General features: G+C 44.6%; 1 protein-coding gene across 1 annotated transcript in view; it reads left to right on the forward strand.

The window, feature by feature from the left end:
- Positions 1-436: 436 nt before the first annotated feature.
- Positions 437-15,302, forward strand: part of LOC124594776 (serpin B6-like) — a 43,894-nt gene continuing 29,028 nt past the window's right edge. The window contains exons 1-3 of the mRNA XM_047133180.1: positions 437-526; positions 11,687-11,866; positions 14,922-15,129. Of these exons, the coding sequence (XP_046989136.1) occupies positions 449-526; positions 11,687-11,866; positions 14,922-15,129 (466 nt within the window). The 5' untranslated portion in view covers positions 437-448. The remainder of the gene's footprint in view (positions 527-11,686; positions 11,867-14,921; positions 15,130-15,302) is intronic.

A 15,302-nucleotide genomic window follows, 5' to 3' on the forward strand; every position in this document is an offset into this window, starting at 1 on the left:
GATGATGATTAGGACAACACAACACCCAGTCCCTGAGCGGAGAAAATCTCCGACCCAGCCGGGAATCGAACCCGGGACCTTAGGCTTGACAGTCTATCACGCTGACCACTCAGCTACTGGGGCCCGACCGACAGTTGCATAAATACCTTCACTCAACGAGAGACTGTGCAGAATTTAGACACTCAATGCAGGTCTGATGATCACGAATTTTACGCCCTCATCTCTCCTTTCCGGCCAAATACAGGTGGTGAAATTCCTTCTACCAGCATGATTTCAGCCAGCTACATCAGTGACGAGAGCCGCCACACTTGAGTGCGTTAGCGACCGCGGCTGCGGAGGCGGCAATGATGCTGCAAACATGTAACTCATTTCCCGGCTGAAATCAAACGGGGGTTCGATTACATTTCAGTTGTTCTAATAATCTTTCTCTGTGCAGATAACCGTCGACATGGTCGCTGGAGAAGCTAACGTAACGCTGGAGACGATATCTCAAGCAAACTCTTTATTTACATTCGACATCTACAAGGTAAGCATTTGAGGCAGTAAAACGTGTTTTGTGATATCTAAAACTTTTTTCATGTAATTCCTGACAGTATAAATTGCTCAACATTCTCAGTATTTTATTTCTAATTAAACTAAGCCGCCTCTAATCGGAAGTCTCCCAGAATTTTTCATGCATGCATTCATTTCGCTCCAGCATGTTTCCCAATCCCATTTACCGACGTTCCATTACGCTGTTCCCTGGTTCCTCATTTATCTCTTCGAATTCAAAAAAGCACATACGGGAAAGGTACACTATCCATTAATCTGGTTGCATGTCCTGTCCATTATTTAACTCTTCAGTAGTAAAAGGTCTTCCGGTGGCATGTATAACCAGATCCATTTATTTTCTGTACTGATTCTCAACAAGCAGCGAGGGAGGGGGCACAGCGATTAGCACATTGGACTTGCATTCAGGAGGGCGACGGTTCAAATCCCCATCCTACCACCGATTTCCGATATTTTCATGAAATGTTCAAAGTTGATTAACCTGAAAGGGCAAGACCAGTTTCCATCGCATCCTTCACGAATCCGTCTTTAATGACTTTGCTCTTTACAGGTTGAATTATCTTTCCTTCTCAACATCTGTACACCGACAGATGAACTTATGACAAACTTTTCGTTTCAGACCCGTTAGGAACCTAGTTTTGGGGCCTTTTTTTACCACGTATTCATTTAGAATCACGTACACACTACCGTCAGCTTTGATGAGAATAATATTGGTCATCTGCAGTCTCCTTACAGGGTTCCCCATTCCCCCCAGCTATCTTACTGATAGGATAAAGTTTGTGACTTGGAGTTTCCGGCATAACAACTCTTGTCTCCTCGGGTTTGCTGTCGGATCCTAAAATCAACGTGATTCAAAATTTCTGCCATAAAACTGTCACACCTTCAGGAGAATGCTGCTGCTGCTGGTGCTGATGCTGCTCTTGTTGCTACGTCCCCTGAAAAACTGATGCCGAGGCTGGAAATAGTAATCCTATACAGTGTGATTCACGAAGATATGCAAATATGCTAATATGTTGTTCTAAAAGTAAAATCAAAGAAAAAAGTTCGTATCAACGTAGGTCCACAAATGTACAGTTACGGAGTTAGGGCCAATAAAAGATTTTGCCTGAAAACTAGCAACTTCACTAATATGATGCCATCGCGAAACTGTAAGAGGTTAAAATAAAGCACGATTTCCATTTATTTTGTTATTGATCCGGTGAATCTAATAAAACATATCCCAAACGTATATCTCCAGTAGTTTCCCAGAACATCCGGAGAAGCAAAGAAGTAATTTCGTAAAATTTTCAGTTTATTAACTACTCAAACGGCGGCTGGAAGGGAACGTCCTCTCATCCGCTACACGCCACAGTGAACCCTATAACGCCCCATTTACAGAGTGGGAGCTGCTCAGTGCCCTTGCACATTGCCCCAACACAGCTCCTGGGCCTGATCGCATCCACAGCCAGACGATTAAACATCTCTCATCTGACTGCAAGCGACATCTTCTCGTCATCTTCAACCATATCTGGTGCGATGGCGTCTTTCCATCGCAATGGCGGGAGAGCACCATCATTCCGGTGCTCAAACCCGGTAAAAAACCGCTTGATGTGGATACCTATCGGCCCATCAGCCTCACCATCGTTCTTCGTAAGCTGCTGGAATGTATGGTGTGTCGGCGGTTAGGTTGGGTCCTGGAGTCACGTGGCCTAATGGCTCGGTGTCAGGGCAGCTTCCGCCAGGGGCGCTCTACCACTGATAATCTTGTGCCCATCGAGTCTGCCATCTGAACAGCCTTTTCTAGACGGCAGCACCTGATTGCCGTCCTTTTTGGCTTACATAAAGCATACGACACACTTGACGGCATCATATCCTTGCCACATTGTATGAGTGTGGTCTCCGGATACCGCTCCCGATTTTTATCCAAAACTTCCTGTCGCTCTGTACTCTCCGTGTCCAAGTTGGTGACTCCCATAGTTACATTCATATCCAAGAGACAGTCCCACAGGCCTCTGTATTGAGTGTCTATTTTTAGTGGCCATTAACGGTCTAGCAGCAGCTGTCGGGCCCTCCGTTTCAGGTTCTCTGTATGCAGACGACTTCTACATTTCGTACTGCTGCTCCAGTACTGTTGTTGCTGAGCTGCGCCTCCAGGGAACCATCCACAAGGTGCAGTCATGGGCTCTAGCCCACGGCCCTCCAGTTTTCAGCTGCAAAGTCGTGTGTCATGCACTTCTGTCAGCGTCGTACCGTTCATCCGGAAACCGCAGTTCACCTTAATGACGATCCACTCACTGTAGTGGAGACATACCAATTCCTAGGACTGGTTTTCGACGCTTCATTGACTTGGCTCCCTCATCTTTGTCAGATTAAGCAGAAGTGCTGGCAGCACCTCAATGCCCTCCGTTGCCTGACCAACACCAACTGGGGTGCAGATCGCTGTACGCTGCTGTAGCTCTACGGAACCCTTGTCCAATTCCGAATTGACTATGGGAGTGTGGTGTATGGTTCGGCAGCGCCTTCAGCATTGCATTTACTTATCCTGGGCCCTACTGTCTGGTTCGATTAGCGACAGGAGCTTTTAGGACGAGTCCGGTGACCAGCGTACTGGTCGAGGCTGGTGTCCCTCCACTGCAGATCAGACGTGCGCAACTGCTCGCCAGTTACGCAGCACACATTCATAGTTCCCCTGAGCATCCAAATTTCCATCTCCTTTTCCCCCCGCTACAGTCCACCTACGCATCGGCGGAACTGATCGGGGCTAACGATTGCGGTTCGCGTGCGATCCCTACTCTCCGAATTGGAGTCCTTCCCTTTACCACCTCTACTTCCGGTCCAGTCACATATGCCTCCATGGTGTACGCCTCGGCCGCAGCTTCGTCTGGACCTTTTCCATGGCTCTAAGGACTTGGTTGGTGGGGAGGCTTGCGTGCCTGAGCGATACAGATGGCCGTTCCGTAGGTCCAACCACAACGGAGGGGTATCTTTTGAGAGGGCAGACAAACGTGTGGTTCCTGAAGAGGGGCAGCAGCCTTTTCAGTAGTTGCAGGGGCAGCAGTCTGGCTGATTGACTGATCTGGCCCTGTAACACTAACCAAAACGGCCTTGCTGTGCTGGTACTGCGAACGGCTGAAAGCACGGGGAAACTTCAGGCGTGATTTTTCCCGAGGGCATGCATCTTCACTGTATGGTCAAATGATGATGGCGTCCTCTTGGGTAAAATATTCCGGAGGTAAAATAGTCCCCCATTCGGATCTCCGGGCGGGGACTACTCAAGAGGACGTCGTTATCAGGAGAAAGAAAACTGGCGTTCTATGGATCAGAGCGTGGAATGTCAGATCCCTTAATCGGGCAGGTAGGTTAGAAAATATAAGAAGGGAAATGGATAGGTTAAAGTTAGATATAGTGGGAATTAGTGAAGTTCGGTGGCAGGAGGAACAAGACTTTTGGTCAAAGTGAATACAGAGTTACAAATACAAAATCAAATAGGGGCAATGCAGGAGTAGGTTTAATAATGAATAAAAAAAATTGGAGTGCGGGTAAGCTACGACAAACAGCATTGTGAACGCATTATTGTGGCCGAGATAGACACGAAGCCCACGCCTACTACAGTAGTACAAGTTCATATGCCAACTAGCTCTGCAGATGAAGAAATTGATGAAATGTCTGATGAGATAAAAGAAATTATTCAGGTAGTGAAGGGAGACGAAAATTTAATAGTCATGGGTGACTGCAATTCGACAGTAGGAAAAGGGAGAGAAGGAAACATAGTAGGTGAATATGGATTGGGGGTAACAAATGAAAGAGGAAACAGTCTGGTAGCATTTTGCACAGAGCATAACTTAATCATAGCTAACACTTGGTTCATGAATTATAAAAGAAGATTGTATACATAGAAGAATCCTGGAGATACTAGAAGGTATCAGATGGATCATATAATGGTGAGACAGAGATTTAGGAACCAGGTTTTAAATTGTAATTCATTTCCAGAGGTAGATGTGTACTCTGACCACAATCTATTGGTTATGAACTGTAGATTAAAGCTGAGGAAACTGCAAAAAGGTGGGAATTTAAGGAGATTGGACCTGTATAAACCTAAAGAACCAGAGGATGCACAGAGTTTCAGGGAGAGCATAAGGGAACAATTGACAGGAATGGGGGGAAAGAAATACAGTAGAAGAAGAATGGGTAGCTCTGACGATGAAGTAGTGAATGCAGCAGAGGATCAAGTAGGTAGAAAGACGAGGGCTGGTAGAAATCCTTGGGTAAAAGAAGAAATATTGAATTTAATTGATGAAAGGAGAAAATATAAAAAAATCAGTAAATGAAGCAGACAAAAAGGAAACAGACATCTCAAAAATGAGATCGACAGGAAGAGCAAAATGGCTAAGCAGGAATGGCTGGAGGACAAATGTAAGGATGTAGAGGCTTATCTCACTAGAGGTAGGATAGGTACTGCCTACAGGAAAATTAAAGAGACCTTTGGAGAAAAGAGAGCCTCTTGTATGAATATCAAGAGCTCAGATGGAAACCCAGTTCTAACCAAAGAAGGGAAAGCAGGAAGGTGGAAGGAGTATATAGAGGGTCTATACAAGGGCGATGTACTTGAGGACAATATTATGGAAATGGAAGAGGATGTAGATGAAGATGAAATGGGAGATACGATACTGAGTGAAGAGTTTGACAGAGCACTGAAAGACCTAAGTCGAAACAAGGCCCCAGGAGTAGACAACATACTATTAGAACTACTGACGGCCTTGTGAGAGTCAGTCCTGACAAAACACTACCATCTGGTGAGCAAGATGTACGAGACAGGCGAAATACCCTCAGACTTCAAGAAGAATATAATAATTCCAGTCCCAAAGAAAGTAGGTGTTGACAGATGTGAAAATTACTGAACTATCAGTTTAATAAGTCACAGCTGCAAAATACTAACGCGAATTCTTTACAGACGAATGGAAAAACTGGTAGAAGCCGACGTCGGGGAAGATGTTTGGATTCCGTAGAAATGTTGGAACACGTGAGGCAATATTGACCCTACGACTTACCCTAGAAGAAAGATTTAGGAAAAGCAAACCTACGTTTCTAGCCTTTGTAGACTTAGAGAAAGCTTTTGACAATGTTGACTGGAATACTGTTTCAAATTCTAAAGGTGGCAAGGGTAAAATACAGAGAGCAAAAGGCTATTTACAATTTGTACAGAAACCAGATGGCAGTTATAAGAGTTGAGGGGCATGAAAGGGAAGCAGTGGTTGGGAAGGGAATGAGACAGGGTTGTAGCCTCTCCCCGGTGTTGTTCAATCTGTATATTGAGCAGGCAGTAAAGGAAAAAAGAAAAGTTCGGAGTAGGTATTAAAATCCTTGGAGAAGAAATAAAACTTTGAGGTTCGCCGATGACATTGTAATTCTGTCAGAGACAGCAAAGGACTTGGAAGAGCAGTTGAACGGAATGGACAGTGTCTTGAAAGGAGGATATAAGATGAACATCAACAAAAGCAAAACGAGGGTAATGGAATGTAGTCGAATTAAATCGGGTGATGCTGAGGGAATTAGATTAGGAAATGAGGCACAAAGTAGTAAAGGAGTTTGCTATTTGGGGAGCAAAATAACTGATGATGGTCGAAGTAGGGAGGATATGAAATGCAGACTGGCAATGGCAAGGAAAGAGTTTCTGAAGAAGAGAAATTTGTTAACATCGAATATAGATTTAAGTGTCAGGATTTCGTTTCTGAAAGTATTTGTATGGAGTGTAGCCATGTATGGAAGTGAAACATGGACGATAGATAGTTTGAACAAGAAAAGAATAGAAGCCTTCGAAATGTGGTGCTACATAAGGGCGCTGAAGATTAGATGGGTTGATCAGATAAATAAGGAGGAGGTATTGAATAGAATTGTGGAGAAGAGGAGTTTGTGGCCCAACTTGACAAGAGGAAAGGACCGGTTGGTAGGACATGTTCTGAGGCATCAAGGGATCACAAATCTAGCATTGGAGGGCAGCGTGGAGGGTAAAAAGCGTAGAGGGTGACCACCCTCACTTAGCAGATTCAGAAGGATGTAGGTTGCAGCAAGTACTGGGAGATGAAGAAGCTTGCACAGGATCGAGTAGCATGGAGAGCTGCATCAAACCAGTCTCAGGACTGAAAACGACGACGACGACGACGACTCGGTTAACCCCTCTGTTTTCCGCTGTCCCTTCCGCTCGATTCTTGACGTTTTCTGGTGCTCGAAGTGGTTTATATCTACGGGCCAATGGCTGATGGTCACGTAGGCTCCGCATATGTTCATAGAGGACATATTGAGCAACACTCCTTGCCAGTTGGTTGCAGTGTTTTCTTTACGGAGCTGGCGGCCATATCTCGTACTCTCGAGTACACCCGCTCATGCCCTGACGAGTCATTTCTCCTGTGTACTGACTCATTGAGCAGCCTACAAGCTATCGACCAGTGCTACCCTCACCACCCTCTAGCAGCGTCCATCGAGGAGTCCATCTATGCCCGGGAACAGTCCCGCCGTTCCGCGGTGTTTGTGTGGACCCCAGGCCACGTTGGAATCCCCGACAACGAACTTGCCGACAGGCTGACCAAACAGGCGACGCGAAAACGACTTCTGGAGATAGGCCTCTCCGAAGCTGACCTGCGTTCTGTCTTACACCGCAGGGTTTTCCGGCTTTGGGAGACGGAATGGCATAACAGCACACACAACAAACTGCATGTCATTAAGGAGACTATTAATGTGTGGAAGTCTACCATGCAGGCCTCTCGCAGGGAATCAGTTGTCCTCTGCCGGCTTCGTTTTGGCCATACGTGGCTAACGCATGGTTACATAATCCGTCGCGAGGACCCACCGCAGTGTCGCTGTGCCCCCAAATGACAGTCGTCCACGTCTTGCTGGACTGTCCACTTTTAGCTGCTCTGCGGCAGCCTTTTAACTTTTCCAGCACCCTGATTTCGGTGTTGAGCGACGTTGCTTCCACGGCAACTTTAGTTTTACATTTTATCCATGAGAGTGGGTTTTATACTTCCATGTAGGTTTTAGCTCATGTCCTTGTCCCTCTGTGTCCACCACCCTAGTGCTCTTAGGTTGTAGGTTTTAATGTGTTGCAGACTGGCTGGCTTTCCCTTTCTATTCTCGTGGTTAGCCAGCCACTGTAATCTGCTTTCATGTTTTACTCTCTTCTGTTTCTAGCGTCTGTTGTTTCCTCGCCCTCTTTTGTTTCCTCGCCCTCTTTTGTTTCCTCGCCCTCTTTTGTTTCCTCGCCCTCTTTTGTTTCCTCGCCCTCTTTTGTTTCCTCGCCCTCTTTTGTTTCCTCGCCCTCTTTTGTTTCCTCGCCCTCTTTTGTTCATTGTAGTGTTCGTTGCCTTCCCTTCGATCTTGTGGCTTTTCCTTTCTTTCCGTTTTGTGTTGTGTGTTTCGTCCGTTTTATTCTCACCCTTGTGGCATTGTTTCATGAGGAACAAGGGGCCGATGACCTCGTAGTTTGGTCCCTTCTCCCCCCTTTAAACCAAACACTCGCTCGTAGTCTGCAGTTTGTTTATGGAGGACGTAGAGGATACGGCACTGAGAACTTCAGCTTTGCAGCAAACGTGCTTCTAGCAGAGCACATACCATTCCCGACGCTGTCAGTTTAGCCCAAGAACTTGCACATTTGATGGAAGTTTTTCAGTGGATACTCTGAGAAGCAGATTCCTCACGCTATGGAGTTCGGACCATCCCAGGAGGAACATAAACAGGAATATAGATACGTGGCCTTTGAGTTACGCCGGGGGCACATCGGTAAAAGACTGGAATCATTTTAAATTGTTTTAACATTAAGACGGTGTTCCACCCACCTTTGAAGATTAGAGCACCACAGAAAGATGACCCGGGGGTTAGGAAGCCTGGCATATACAAAATTCCATGTCAGTGTGGGAAGGTCTCGGTTCAGGACAGATGCTTGGATCACTGTCGCTACACGAGGCTACAACAGCCAGACGAATAGTCTGTAGCAGAACATTGCCTTAGCAAGGGACAGAGGACGAAATCTGACGAGATAGCGGCCAAAGCTTCCGGTTTTTGGAACATTGTTTATGAAGGCGCAATTGAAATTAGGTTGGCACACAATTTGAGTAATAGAGACAATGCTTTTCCTCTTAGCAGGGCATGCAGTCCAGCACTATCCCGCATTAGAACAGAACGTTCTTCGGTGCGGGCAGTCAGTGTTTGCGTTCGATATATCGTTGCCGCCGGCATTCTACAAAGGTCGGCGCCACATACCTAGTCATGGAGGTCAGCATCTGTGATGGGCGGCACATGTAGCGTGCACGGTACGGAGGATTATGCAGGACGACCATTTGCAGCCGTGGCACCAGTTTTTAGAGGGATTCATCAGGAGTATCAGTGTTCTCCTGAAGATGTCGGACTGTTCGGTAGCCGAAATATTGAATCATGTTGGTTTCAGGATCGGGCAGCAGAATCCGAGGAGAGTTTCAAATTGAAGTTAGCAATAAGCTGTAATACTAATGTATAAATTCATCATCAAACTAAAATATGCTGAATCAATGCGTTTCTCAAGTCCTGTAAGAATATTTAAATTATGTGAAATCTGTCTCAAAGTCGAGTAGTTCCCTCTATTAGGTATTAAACAAACCCTTTCTCTTTTACTAGTTTGAAATCTACTTCTTTTATTCAGTATGTGATGATTTTTGTGAATATTAATAAGTTAAGGAAATATATTTTCAGCATATCCTAGCATTCCCTTCTTAAGATTGGCCTGAAGCTCCCATATTCTCCTTAATAACTGCCTTGCTCCATACGAGATCCTTATTTTACTAGTTTCTTACACTTTCCAAAATGGTTTAACTTGCTACTTGACTTAGTCAGCTGGGGAATGGCTACATGTTGCCAAATAAACTGCCATTTTCATTTACCTTTTCCTGCCTGATTAATCTTCATTTCTAGTCCTGTATCTACATTGTAGCCCATGGGAATTAGTAAATTATCATTTGACTCACACCATATAACATAGTCGCTACTGAAAAACCTAACCTAAGGTTATTTCCCAAAAATTACGTCTCACAAATGCCTTTCCTCTGTGGAAGGACGAGGAGATCAATGTTTGATGTCCCGTCGACAACGAGATCATCAGAGACTGAGCAAAAGCTCGGATTAGGGAAGGATGTGGAAGGAAACCGGCCGTTCCCTTTCAAAGGAACCATTCCGACATTTGCCCGAAGCGATTTAGAGAAATCACGGAAAACCTAAATCAGGATGGTCGGGCCAGGATTTGAACCGTCGTCCTCCCGAATGCGAGTCCAACACTGCTCCACCTAGTTGAGTTTCATTAGTGACAATGCTTTGATGAAGAACTACGCAATAGCTCCAGATCACCTTTCAACCATTTCTAGAAGAATGGTCCCAGGACTTCCCAGATTGACGCTGTAAACTCAACAGTAATGTGGAGTAGCCGTGAAGCAACGCTGTTTTTTAATGACACCACAGAAAAACCCTAGGCCTTTTCGTGAAAGAACTGCGAATCTGTGCCAGAGTAATATTTTGAGTTTTATATTGAAAAGGCCATTTAGATAAAAGTTACCGTTATCACATATCACTATATTTGTCCGAAATGCGCCATCCTGGTCAGTTCTAAACAGTAATGTTACACGGAAATGTCGCTTACTCACAGGTATCTCCTGGAAGTAAATGTTGAGCTACTTGCAGTTTATAAAGATGAAACTTCAGACCTTCTTCCACAGTCCTCACAAAGGCACACAATGGATTTATAATGTTTCGGAATTGGGCGAACGTCAGATTTTTGTGCTTACGTTGCTGCGCTGCTCAAAGCCGTTGAATATTTACCGGCGTTCGAGCTGTCATTTCAGTCCGCTTGCGCTTGACATTGTGCCTTGAGCCATTATTTGATCCACATGGACACTGTCCTTCCGTCTGGAACAAGCAAATAGCCTTTCGCACGACGCTTTGTGAGTTGGACAGCCGCGATGTTCTATACACCACAAAGGTGCTCCTATGTCTCAGTACGCCCCCGCACTGGCGAACTTCACATACTGTACTGAACTGATAGGCAAACTACGTGACACACAACGTGCGGCAGAAGGCGCACCCACTTCTGCATCTTACCTGGGCAGCCAGATGAAAATATAGTATTTCCCGTGGCCACCCCACTCTTTCAACTTCATTTTACCAGCCCGTTTGAAATGTTTAAATTTAAATCTTGTATAATTTCCTTACTCTTAGATACAATATGCTTAATTTCATTTTTAGTTTAATTTTTTTCATATTGTTTATTCCGTATTTGTTTTACTCTGGAGGAAGGTGTTAATCAGCACCTCTTAATATCTACCACCACATTAAAAATTTATCCATTGGGGAACAGTCCTTCAGTTTACGCCCCAATTTGTCATTAAAGTCCTCCTATTACGGTTCTGTAGCAACATTAGCTCTCAAGTATGAGGTTCTATTGTTTCTCGTGGAGGTTTCGTTCCTATATAAACACCATGTCGACATTGACTTCAGTGATTTCGATGGAAAAAGTTTAATTTTTAAAGTGTTACTATTCTGAAATTACTTCACTACCATCCATATTGTTCGTAATTTTCTTATTTCTGTAGAATATAAGACGGTCGCGGTGGCCAAGCGGTTCTAGGCGCTTCAGTCCGGCACCGCGCGACTGCTACGGTCGCAGGTTCGAATCCTGCCTCGGGCATGGATGTGTGTGATGTCCTTAGGTTAATTAGGTTTAATTAGTTCTAAGTTCTAGGCGACTGATGACCCCAGAAGTTAAGTCGCATAGTGCTCAGCGCCATTTGAACCATTTTCTGTAGAATATATACATAAAAATCCTCCCTTTTCTATTCCTCAGTGGCTTGGTTTCTACTTACTGTTCGATTTTTCGTTCTACTTTTTATAAGATGGTGTCTCGTTTTATTTTATTTCATTGCTTTCCAAATACGCCTTTTTTTCAGGCTCCAGGTGTCTGACATTCTTGCTTCCTGAATAAATAACGGTAAGCAAGTGGATTTCTTCTAGGTCCAAGTTACTGTCTTCTAGTAAGGCTTAATGTAGCAAGCTTAAGGACTACACGGATTTACTTCTTCGGCCGTGTTTCAAGAACATTTCAGAATGTCCAGTTAAATGATTAAGTGACCTTCACATTCCATTTCAGGATTTGGCAAACGGAACAGATAATGTATTCTTCTCGCCTATCAGTATACAAGTGATCCTAGCACTTGTCTTTCTGGGTGCTCGTGGAGATACAGCCAAGCAGTTAGCGAGAGGTCTGCGTCTACCTGAAGACAGAAATGTGACAGAGGATGGATTCAGTGCTTTAACGAGTCGGCTACAGGTACAAATCGCTATCAGAATTTCTAAAATTTTATGTCTTTCAACAGTGTAATATTCTGTAAAAAGTTATTTCACTGCAGACTCATCATCTCGATTTCAAGGGTCAGAACACAGGCATCCAACATATTTGGTCCGTACAAGGACTAGTTCAAAGAAAACGCTCGGCGAAATTAATTACCTTCAGTGGGATACAAGATCTATTAGTTTCGTCGTGGCTTGATACGTACGCTGTCACATTCCAAGGTGGTTGGTTGGTTGGTTATAAACCACGTCAACGTCCGCATAAATAAGTTGGTTGTAATATTTACCATTTAGTGTAGGTTACTCCATCATAATGGTGGGGTGCAAGTTCTATCTCAATCAGGTGGTAGTTTGTGACGATGGTGAGAATTGGACATGGTGATACACAGGGTGGTCAGAAACAGTCTGAAAAGCTTGTGAGGGTATTGCGGGGTAGGTTGTGCTCAGAAGGAATTGTTAAGAAAACAATTTGTTGCTCCGTTTCCAAGTTATTTATTACAGAAATCAGCCAATCAGGCCGTTGTGTGCGGAAATGCAAGCGGCCAGCCAGAGATGGTGTCTTAAAACGTGTTCTTCGTCTTGTTTCCTACAGCAGACCAAGAGGGACAGAAAAATTGGACGTAGGACCGTAGTAATGATCGAACCCGGGCCAAAGGCTGAGCAGTCTACACGCTGAGAGAACTGGCACTAATTGTATCCGTCAGGTTGCTTGATTCGAACGCACAGCTACCTGATTGGCTAACTTCAGTGCTAAATAACTCGGAAACAGCGCGAAGTATGCGCTTGTTTCTTGGCGCTACTTACTAGATAGTCGGACGCTTTCTGACCATCCCGTACAACCCAAATAACGTTTGACCGTTTATAAGGCGCTATTTAATACGGTTCTGTGGAACACATTGAAGACTCTGGTAGTCATAATTTTTCAAGGTGTTCATCACGTAATGCACGAAAATCCTCTTGTGCCCAGAACCATTCTGCTTCTGTTTTTCTATGCTCAATACATTTATTTCAGTGGGTTTAAAGCCGAAATAATGGGCACTACGGCGACTACAGCAGTTAACATGAAATGTACTCGCAATTGCGAAGACGAGCAACTATCGGTTGTACAAGGGAATAACAATGAAAATTTGTGAAAGACCGGGACATGAACCCGGACTATCTGGTTATCCCGAGCGGTGGCCTTACCATTTGGCTATCCGAGCACGACCTGCTGGAAGACCCAAACTTCCACAAGTCACACTTACACAGGAATTACATAACGCGTGTAAGAGTACAGGTTAGTACGCAGGAACAAAGACGTTTGGAAGGTCGGGTCTGGCCTGGATAGTACACAGATAGCCAAAGTGATTTAGGCGACCATTCGCGTAAAGCTGGAAATCGGAGTTAAGAGTACCGGTCTCGCGCAGATTTTCATTATGTTCAATCCGTTATACAGCTGATGGTTGGTTATATTTCATGTATTAGAGCAGCATAATTCACACACGTAGAAGAGACTCCTAACACCTATTACGTTTCAGTTAGGCCTATTTCGTTTATACCAGGATCTGGGCGACGAAAACACTTTAATACTACACAGTCGGAAAAAAAATATTGCAGCCGCCTCCAGGACTTTGTTCAGTGGCACCAGGGAATTATATGTGCGTACTTCGTGGTGGAGATGTTAGTCACATTCATCGGCGGTCATATGACGCTCAGGACGTCTTTGCGCCCTCTGGCTCTACAGGCAGTAACAGCGCTGAATAAAAAGGTGAACAGTATGTATAAAATTAATTCTAGGGTACAAACATTACCCGTCGCAGGTAAGTATTTCTGCAGAACTACTTCAGCCATTTGAACACGGTCGCATTATGGACCTGCGGGAAGCTGGACGGCTGTATCGATGTGTTGATGTTGGGCACAATGGACTGGAGTGTCGATGTTTTCAACTGTGGTCTGTGGAACACTGACACCAAGAAAAGGGGTCTGGCGTAGTACAAACGCATATACACATTGACGCATTTTGAGCGGTGGCCAACCGAACGTCATCCACAGAAGAAATCTGGGCACACTTCACACGTGATGTGGCAGCAACGACCATTGAGAACAGTCCACTCGCTGAACTACTAAGATGACCTCTACCTTTGTCCAGGCTATCACCGACACCACGACACCGCCAAGCACGGCTACCCTGGTATAGCGGAAGGGTCGACTGGTTGAGCACTAATGATGGGTGTACTTGTGTATGGCATACACCGTGAGCGACTTGCCTAGACTTCAAATGTGATCGCGTATTGTAACTGGTATCTCACAACATGATGTTCCTGCTTGGTGAAATAATGAAGTAATCAATGACTGCTGCAATGCACAGGTTGTTATTCCAGTACTGCTCACCTCTTCGACCAGAAGGTAATGTGCTGTCTCATCAGGACAGTGCACGTCCACATACGGCTGCCAGCGGCGCAACGTGCTTTCATGGTCTAAAGCAACGGCCCTGTCCAAAAAGATCACCAGCTCTCTAACCAGTTGAACGCGCATGGGACATTGTATACAGGGAAATTTCTCTTTCTCCAGAGCCTGCAAGAAAAATTGCTGAATCTCAACACAACTTTCAAGGTGGCTGGGGCAGTCTATCGCGGGATGCCGTTCTGTACCGAGTACCTTCACGATCATTAGCCTTTGACAGTACACGCCTGCATTGCCGCCAGAGGGGAGACTGTGTGATGATGCCACTGCTGGGGCACCTTTTACTGTGACGTGTGGTTAATTTCATCCGCAATTATCACATACGCCTACAATGATAACCTGCCTGTCACAACGCTTGTCAATAACATGATCTCGCTCTTGAGTTTTTTTTCTCTCTTTTTCTTTTGTCGGCAGTGTACACGTGGAAAGATGAGGCGCTTCGTCCTCTGACGCGCTTCGTCCTGATTAAGCGAAAATAAACATTTGAATTTTCGTTAGCCAAATTTCATTATCACTGACAAGTCAAAAGTGTTCTGAGAATTGAGTACGAAACACATTTTAATACTTAAGTTTTGTGTGTTTTAATATTTCAGGAAAGTAACGACGTGCTGCTTAACGTAGCTAACAGGATATTTATTAAGAATGGTTTCAACATTAAGGAAGAATTCAACAATTCCGCTATTAGCTTCAAGGCTGGAGCAGAAGTAGTGGATTTTTCACAAGAGGAAGCAGCACGGAAAATAATAAATGACTGGGTAGAAAATAAGACGAACCAGAAGATAAAAAGTATAATCCCTCCAGGTAAGCATTTTTTCTTGTCCAGTTACTATTCGCACTAAGCATGACGCTGAATGATTTTCAGTTTTATTTTACTGTATTGATGGATACTTTCATCTTAACACCATAACTACTTTAGTATGGTCCCCAGTTGAATTGTTTTAACCCACATGAGGCACTAAATCCGTGGCAGATAG

This window comes from Schistocerca americana, chromosome 2 (genome assembly GCF_021461395.2).
Source record: "Schistocerca americana isolate TAMUIC-IGC-003095 chromosome 2, iqSchAmer2.1, whole genome shotgun sequence".
NCBI lineage: Eukaryota > Metazoa > Arthropoda > Insecta > Orthoptera > Acrididae > Schistocerca > Schistocerca americana.